This window comes from Aphelocoma coerulescens, chromosome 2 (assembly GCF_041296385.1).
Source record: "Aphelocoma coerulescens isolate FSJ_1873_10779 chromosome 2, UR_Acoe_1.0, whole genome shotgun sequence".
NCBI lineage: Eukaryota > Metazoa > Chordata > Aves > Passeriformes > Corvidae > Aphelocoma > Aphelocoma coerulescens.
The window spans coordinates 38,444,349-38,453,040 of NC_091015.1; the positions used below are offsets into that span (position 1 = coordinate 38,444,349).

Below are 8,692 nucleotides of genomic sequence, written 5' to 3' on the forward strand. Positions count from 1 at the left end.
TCAGGGGTATTGGGGTTGTTTAGCCTGGAGAAAAGGAAGATGAATGGCTGTCATGGCCACCCTGGGTGATCTCTGGCAGCTAGCTTGCATTTCTTTCTCCAGAATATCTCTGGCATGCTCAAAAGGAGGTATGACCACAGACTGGGAAATCTTGCCAAATCTGGAACAGATAAAGACATAAAGGAATAGAGCTCAGCACAAATCAAAGGAATGAGATTTGCAGTTAAATTTTACTTCTAGCATTTTTCTGATAGGTTAAAAACATCATACTGATTGTAAAGACAATGCATTGCTAATGACTGAAACAAATTTTTTTTTCTTTTACTGTACAGGTTATTTATGTCTGCCCTGTTGGAATATATGCTTATATGCAAATTTTGCATAATTATGAAGATGTGGATGTGTGCAATATAACTCACTCGTGACATATTAATACAAGATATTGTGAATTAGCAAAGCTTTCCTGCTGAGATCCTTCTTTCATCTATTGTATGTACCCAGGCAGCATCACAGCAGATGGCAGGTGGCACAAACAAATGACACAGGTGTTTCACACGTAACACAACATACAGGCTCCTACTGCAGGTGAATGGCTGACTATTTTGCTCTTACAAAAAACCACATTGCTGGGATAATAAACCATCTCAACCGACTTCAGCTTTTTACTCAAAACCAGGTGTCCAGCCTTGCATACAGTGATCCTGCGGAAATTCTGCGAAGACTTTGTTTGTCCAGATTCCCTCAATAAGCTGCCACTTTCATGGTGGAATGCTACAGAAGAGGAGGGAACAACCTGGGATGAGCTTCCCATAACTCAAGTGCCATTTAAATGAAAAGAGCTAGGATAAACCTCCTCATTTTTCCCATGCCAGACTTCAGCATCACTTAGCCTCAGGACTGGAGTTCTGGGTCTATCTCCTTCCATCTCTCTTGCTTCACTGTATCTTTATTGTTGCAAAACCTGTAGCTGCCCTTTGATTATTATCACCTCACTGAGGCTGCATGCTCAGTCTCTTCTGTTTTCAGCTACAACAACAAAAGTTAAAGGATTATACAGAGGAAAGCTAAGCCCGGAACACTGTTGTTTTGTTTGTTTGTTTGTTTGTTTGTTTTTTTCCTATGTAAGCTATTCCAAAATTTATAGCATGAACTTTCTGGTCTGATTTGACAGCAAAGTTTCCTTTAATGAGAAGTAACTGTATAAAGCAGGGGTACACTAAGAATTAATAAGCTTCTTGCAATAAAAGTTAAAATGGGGAGCCAAGATGCAGCTAATAACTCATGTAATAAATTGCAAATAGATATCAAAAAGATTGTTTATAACTCCTCTTCAGAAGTCATAGCTGGCTGGCCTAACAGTCATTATTGGATTGCTAAAATACAGCTCGAATTTGCTGCACTTAAAAGCATCATTTTCAGTTATTTAGAGTATTAATTTCAAAGTGTTTAATATATTTCTCCTCTTGTTTTACAAATGGGTGCTATAGTTTTTCTATCTTTGTTCTCCAAGTTGTACATATACATTTCTTATGAAATCTGATATGCCAAATTTGGTTGGTAAAAGTTCAATTTGCAAGTAGAGACAGAGAGGTGCAGCTTCACCTCGTAGAGATTATGGTCATTTCACTGTTGCTGGTTACAGTTCTGTCTGAATGAGGCGTAGTGCTTTCTTCATGTTCTCTATTACTGAAAGAAAAATAAATAAGAACTGTGAAAATGTATTAGAAGTACATTTGTGCAATTAAAAAAAGCCACCTAGTTTGATTTAATAAATTATTCATACTGAAATTGATTTATGGTCACACATTTTATTTTAGAAATTTCTATTTTGAAAATTCTGTTATTGATACTAAAACAGAAAGTAAAAAAAATTCATGAATCAAAATGTTTAACTTAAGGGATTTGACAAGACTCCTTTCAACTTCCTCACTTCTCAACAGCAAGCCTGGTAATCAGATATGATGTGTGCATTTGTGGTGAGATACTGCATTGGTGTCAAATAGATGGCATAGAGTAAGAACAGGCTCAACCTGAAAAATCACATTCCTTTCTGAAACATGGCTGTTAGGGGTATGGACATAACCAGCAGCATTTCTTTACTGATTCCCTCCCACCACTGGCTATTTACATTGTACAGTTGGATACTTTTGAGCATAGTGACTTTCACCATTCTCCACAAAACTGCTCAGATCTTGATCCTGAAGGTTCTCACCCATAATCTTTCAATTTTTCTTACTTGAGTAGTCCCAATAAATTCAATGGGACAATGGGCGCGATTGTTTTTCTAGAACAGGTTAGACCATTATAATTTATTGTAAATGCTCTCACACAGTATTTATTCTTTACTTTGAGATCCTAATGGATTCTCAAGCACAAGTGATCAGGATGGGGGGGTATCTGACTTCTTACAATGTGAAATGCAAAGTAGCACAGCAAAGGGGCACTTACGGAACATCATGTCCTGTGGTTCATATGTGTAAAGCCGGTTGGAGTATCTTCCTGTGATATCAGCTCTTACTGTGAGAGATGGGTCTGAAAAAGCGTTTGGATTAAACACTGCCTTCCATTCCCACAACAGCTGAGGGTCACGGTGTGGCATTGCTTGGGCAGCCCTGTTTCTGATTTCATCAATGCAGCAATTACGAGGCCGTTACGCTCTGTTCCAACCAACTGCTCTTTACTTGGAGAAATCCCAAACAAAAGCTAATGCTCATTTTTATATTACACAGCTCTTTTAAGCTAGGTTACACATGCATTTCATTCATATTTAAAGAAAAATATCCTGTTTTACAGGTTCTGAGTTTACATCAGAAGAGGCTAATCTGACTGGATGCACTCATAGTGAGGGTCATGCCTATCTACGGCAATAGATAGCATGACTTACCTAGAGCCTTCGGAATGAAAATCTTCTGACTCCTCATGTTCCCAGAATGGGAACAAGTTGTTGTGGGCATCTCTTCTCTCAGTTACCCTTCCAAGTTTTTTGTTAATTTACTGATGTCTGTAACTACACTGCTCCCTGTCTGTTTGTGGGTGTATCTTTGAATGCCATCACGGAGCTAGGCACTCCAGGCTCCCTGTAGAGTGAGTGAAAAGGAACAGGCACTCTGGGGCATAATTAATTTGATCCATTCCAGAAGTCAGCTTTACAATGGGGTAAATCATTCCTTAGATGCCACTGACCATTGAGTTATTCTGTGGTAATGTCCACTTTATAGACATCTACATTCAGTCTGATATTTGCTTTTTCAGTAAGCTTTGTGTTGTAACAACACTAGCAAGAAGCGCAGAGAGCAAAAGCCCAGATATTAACAGACTTTTAAGCATCTTGCTCTCAAGCTCAGACTAGTACCCTCCAGGATATATCTGTAATCTGAGGAAGTTTGCAAGAGTCAAAGTATGCAACAGAGACAGAGAGATTTTCTTTGGCAAAATGAATCTTTTTGATGCCCCCAAAGGAGGACAGTGGTATAATGCAGATACCACAACTTTGCCAATACATAAATATTTTACATACCTACAAACATGATTCGAGGCACATATTGTCCGTCAGGTGACAGGTTTTTATCAGTGGTTTCATGCTGGTGTAAAAATTAAAGATAGTTGTTAAAATATTTCTGTAAACTTTGCTGAAGTAGTACCACCTGTGAATAACCTTCTACCAGAAGACAAAACCAAATAGGTACTACCTGTGTGTGAATACACATGCACAAATGCCTCTATTACATAACTAAAATGTCAGATATGTTAGCTAAAATGACGAAAAAGCAAGACAAAGAAAGAGAAAACACAGACCATGAAAAGATACTAGTCACATCACCCCAAACCCTTCATACCATGAGATTCAGCATAATGAAGTTATTTTGGGCCATTTCCTGTATTTCTTCATTTTCTGCGAAAGCTTTCTTCAGTGCTAGAAAAGACAGGATCACTTTGAAATCCATCTCAAACTCTGCCTTTCTGCCTGTGTTTGGGCACCACATTGGCCAGAGACTGGGCCACATTGTTCCTCTCTCTGCTGATTCACATTCCCGAGGAGACGCTTAAGGGCTCTATCACTGCTTTTGGGGTTTTTTTCGCCTATGGCAGTACAACCTCTGGCTATGAAAATGGAAGCTCTCTTCTGTTATTTATGAAGCCTGTTGTCTCAATGGATACCGTGTCTTGGCTTGACAAAAGTGCATTATTCTCAGAAAATTCTTGTTAGATCAATTTCAGCAGCCCTGTCCTTGCCTCCTTCTTTAGTTACCATTTCAGGAGGGCTAAACAATATTAAATCTGTTCAATGAGTTAGTAGCAAATCTGTGCCTCTTAATTTAAACTGATGAGTGCTGCATTCAGGATAGCAGTACAGCAGCAGTGAGAATTATTCTTGAGTAGTTTCATAGTGGAGTTTTTGTAAATAATGTTAATAAGTTCTTCACTTTTCAGATACATTTTCATTTACCTGTTTCTCTGAATAATTTTCAGTAGGTGCAATACAAATATATAGAAGGTTCAGTTTCTTATAAAAATATTCACAAAATTTTAACACACAAAAAATCAAAATTACCTTGGCAGTATTGACAGTCTTCCAAATGATGAATTACCATCAGTGGCTTGTTACTTTATTAATAATAATAAAAGATGCAGTTAGGTCATTTGACATGTATTCAACTGGGTGATTTACTAGCAGACTGAAAAATGAAAATTGCATTTAATCTTATGTTAACCCACAACAAAACCATATAGACATTCTGTAAAATATTACAGAAATTTCTGAGCAAGGGAAGAGAGCATAAACATAAAATAAAGAAATAGAGGAATGGAGTTTCTACATCTAAATAGGCCGTCTATAGCAAGAGATTCTAGAAGAAAGAAACAATAGTTCCACCATAATTTCATTCTCAGGTAGTAAATAATCAGACTAAATAGGTATTTAATGTTGCTTAGGTGTGAATTTCTCCAGGATTAAGAAAATAAAAAAAAATACATATGAATTGGAATAAAATAGATTTTATAAGACTGGGTTTATCATTAAATACTTCCCATGAAAAGTTTCTTGTGTTTTAAGCTTTCTTGAACAGATATATAGTATATTATTTATCTTCTGTAAATAGTTTGGTAAAGTATTAGAATTTTATATTTTGGACATCAAAACATAAACAAATTCTGTGCATTTTCTCTTGTACTTTTTAAAAAGATATTTACTGTTCAGCAGGTTGGTTACTATATTGCTTGGTCTGCTTTCAGTGTCAGGAGTTGTTAATTTCTAACCATTTTCACACAGCGTACATGAAATTAATTGTCCTTTGTTTTAAAAATAACGCCTTCAATTTAGCACTAACTCATGCTACACTATTGTGATCTACAATGAACTGTAAAAGGTATTTAAATAGGTGCTGTTATGAATTCTCAAATGTATTTGCAGCTGAGTCTCAGAGAGGAGGGAGCTTGGAACTTCCATTTCTACCAAGATAGTGAGAAACTGTGAATATGATGGGCCACAAACACATTCCAACTAATAAAGTGTTGGGGGAAATATCAGAGGCAGCAGATCACCATGCAAGAGTAAATGTAACAGATTTCAAGGAAGTAATCAGAAGTACACGATATTAAACCACAATAGATGTAATTTAAAAAATTATGCTATTCTATTTATGATTGATAATTCAAATAACAACACTGCTTTTGTGGCAAAGAAATGACAGCATTACATTATTGGCCCACGATGCCACTTCAGAGTCATAAGAGCCTTACAAGGCCTTATATTTATAGACAGAGTCTGTTTTATTTAACTGGGTGGTCTGCAGATCAGCTCTCATGGTGTTTCTTTGTTCTGTCTCATTATTATATTCTGGCAAGATGGAGTAACAACACTGTCTTCATACTACTTTTTAATCTCTTACCTTTTCTTTGCTTGATAAAGCCCTTCTTCATAAGTTTGTACCCACGTAATTTCATCTCCCCACCCTAGAAATAAAACAAAAGGGTTAGCTACTGGCCAGCCAAGTAACTCATAACAAATTCCCTTTTTTTTCTCCTTGTGGTTTTTTTTTAATGTGTATCAACAGTTGTACACGAATAAGATTGGGGGTTTTTACTTGAAGGTTCTCTAACATTGTGGATATGCTAATTTTTCATTCCCAACAGAGACACTGAAAGGTTAAAAAAACCTCAATCAAACAACCAAACCCCCCAAAGATCTCAGTTGTATCCAGTCCAAATCCTTTGACAGACTTTTTAGTTGTCTTTCTAAATGCTCAGAGGTCCCTAAATCAGCACCCAAGTCCTTTCTATCTCAGATTTTCATGCCCACCCTGGGACTTAAAGAGAAGCTGGGATATAATGAGAGAAAAATAAAATATGACAGCTCAAATAAAATCAACTTTAATATGAATGATATTAGAACAGTCTTGGAATAGACACTTAACTCCAAAGCAACTTCAATCCCTGAAATTGCAAGCCCTTCATCTAATTAAATAATTCAATAAAGGAATGGCTGTTAAATAAAAATCTCCACTGAAACAAAATCCTAACAACATCAGCTCCATAGCTTAACAGTAGCTGGGGATGCACAGATCTCAAAGAGCAAATTGTCCAGTTGGTTTTATGCCTTCAGCTCCCCAGGATGCCAGTCCTTGTACAGTAGATCCCTGCATTCTAGGCGGTGTGGCTCCATTCATGACAGCTCTCATGGGAATTGTAGAACAGTTTCTGGACCTGGACCAGCTTACAGCTCTGTTTCTTCTGCACTGTCTAGACAGTGCTTGGACCAGCCCAGATTTGCTGTTGGATTTCTCACAGGACAATTGCTTGTGATGCTTCTAGATCACGTTTTCTTTCAGTACACAGGTCTGTCTGGCTGATGGTGGGACTCTGGCATGCTAACCAGTGTCTTCCCAACCCTGGCTGCTGCCAGCTCCTGATGCAGATAACTGCACAGAGGAGTCAGCAAGGGGCATTTTGCAGCATGTTTAAGCATTCCCCTTTGGTCTGTGAAAATTACAGGTAAAGTGCTCAAGGCATTCCAATAGGCTTGAAATCAGAAAAGTTACATTTGTTTTCTGTGACTGCTTTGTAGGGTTTTTGTTTGTTTGCTTGTTTTTCCCCAAAACTGACAGAATGTAAAAGATTTTGTTATCTTTTTTTGTCCATTTAGGCTTGCTGGGAAAAATAAATCCTGATTGAGGCAAGCTAAGCAATCAATCCCAGACTGATTATAACCTTTCCCCAGGGATACTGCTTACAAAAGGTGTTCTGAAATTTCTTTTAGGCTAGTCCAGGTGTTGCATGATTTTGTCAAGTGGTCTAAGAGCAATTAGGCTCAGATGGAACCTCTGAGACACGTGCAACTTTGCCAGGATAGGGAAACCTCAGAGGTGTGGGATCTGCAGGCTTTGCACAGCCTGCAGAAGAGGTCAGGAAGGAAGACAGAGATTTTTTTTGTTGAATAGTCCCAAAAGGAGAAGACAGATGGGGAAGGGGAAAAGACCTTACTAAGCTATTTTTCTGCTTGTATTTCTAATGATTGATCAGATATAAATAAATTAAAACAGGGTCTTTATTTAACATCCAGGTTGAAAATTATGTACCACAAGGAAGTGAATTACACACAGTCATACTTTGCAGTGGATACCTGATGAAAAACAAAAAAAAGAAGACATGCAGAAAGCCCCAGAAGTGGTTCAAACTGTTGTTCTGTGTACAAGAATGGGTCTGTAGAAAATTTGTTCCATAGCAACTGGAGTTATGGTAGGTTACAATAATAAAATATATTTAAAACAGTCTATAAAAGAGTATTTTTCCATTGATAGTCCTACATGTACACTTTCATCGGAGAGACTCAGTTTAGGTTATTTGCTTCTGGTAGGTCACTATGACTTATATAAATTATGCAGGTTATATGAGGCCCTCAGTCATATCCTTAAGAATAAACTGACAGAGTCAAATGACATGAAACAAGAATATGGATTACTTAGAGTGTAACTTAACACTAAAGAAACACACCTCACTAAGTATAAATGTGCATTCTATGTATGTTTCATATATGCATACATATATGTGTATATATATATATACATTCTATAAATGTACATTTAATATAAAAATATTTGCTGGTCTACATGATGAGGTAAGGAGGTTCATTCACATTCAGTGAATATACAATACCTCTTGACAGTGTCTGAGGTGCACGTTTTTCCTTTTTAATTGCCATTGCAAGGTTGGAAGTAACTGCAATTAGCAGGAGGGACAAGGCCAATGTAGAATGGAGCATTATTTCCCCTCCAATGCGGCAAGGAAACTGGAAAACAAAGAAACAGCTTTAGTCACACGGATTTGTCACCTGGTGCAGTGTAGATCAGTATGTTAGGGGCATCCTAACAATCTGTACTTCAGAGACACTTTTGGTTATTTCTAGAAATTCTTACCTTTGTAAGAAAAATGCAGACAGGAGGTGCTTAGTTGTTCTGTGCAATGCTACTGTCAGCTGTCAAAATTAGGCTGCAGGGTACTGTTCCCATGCAATTCTCATGAACTAGTACAATATTGTAATATTGGATCACAACAACTTCAAGACTCTGCTCCAGGTTTTCTAATTTCAGAGAAATGTAACAGCATGGGATTTTTCTTTCTTTTTACTTTGGAGCTTTTTTGTCAAAAGATGTCTCATAATATCCTTCTTAATAAAGTAGGAAGATTGGCAAGTATT

The 8,692-nt window shown here is 37.3% G+C and overlaps 1 protein-coding gene across 2 annotated transcripts; it reads right to left on the reverse strand.

Moving 5' to 3' along the window:
* Positions 1-269: 269 nt before the first annotated feature.
* AGR3 (anterior gradient 3, protein disulphide isomerase family member) lies at positions 270-8,451 on the reverse strand. 2 transcript variants are annotated; one of them, XM_069005801.1, is made up of 9 exons: positions 8,412-8,451; positions 8,152-8,284; positions 5,889-5,952; positions 4,553-4,605; positions 3,837-3,913; positions 3,518-3,581; positions 2,449-2,532; positions 1,603-1,686; positions 270-1,026 (listed from the first exon to the last, which is right to left on the reverse strand). In XM_069005801.1, exons 2-8 carry the CDS (start codon positions 8,255-8,257, stop codon positions 1,637-1,639), a joined length of 498 nt encoding a protein of 165 aa, XP_068861902.1. In that variant the 5' UTR covers positions 8,258-8,284; positions 8,412-8,451; the 3' UTR covers positions 270-1,026; positions 1,603-1,636. The 2 variants fall into 2 exon arrangements, with proteins under 2 accessions (XP_068861902.1, XP_068861901.1); XM_069005800.1 differs by having other exon boundaries at positions 270-1,686.
* Positions 8,452-8,692: the final 241 nt, after the last annotated feature.

Bases quoted from the DNA above. Each gene is read 5' to 3' on its own strand.
- AGR3 (XM_069005801.1), bottom strand. From the start codon at position 8,257: ATGCTCCATTCTACATTGGCCTTGTCCCTCCTGCTAATTGCAGTTACT. The intron at 3,914-4,552 runs GTAATTTTGATT...TGTCTTTTCTAG, and splicing joins AGACTGTCAATACTGCCAAG to CACTGAAGAAAGCTTTCGCA. The intron at 3,582-3,836 runs GTATGAAGGGTT...TTTTTACACCAG, and splicing joins TCATTATGCTGAATCTCATG to CATGAAACCACTGATAAAAA.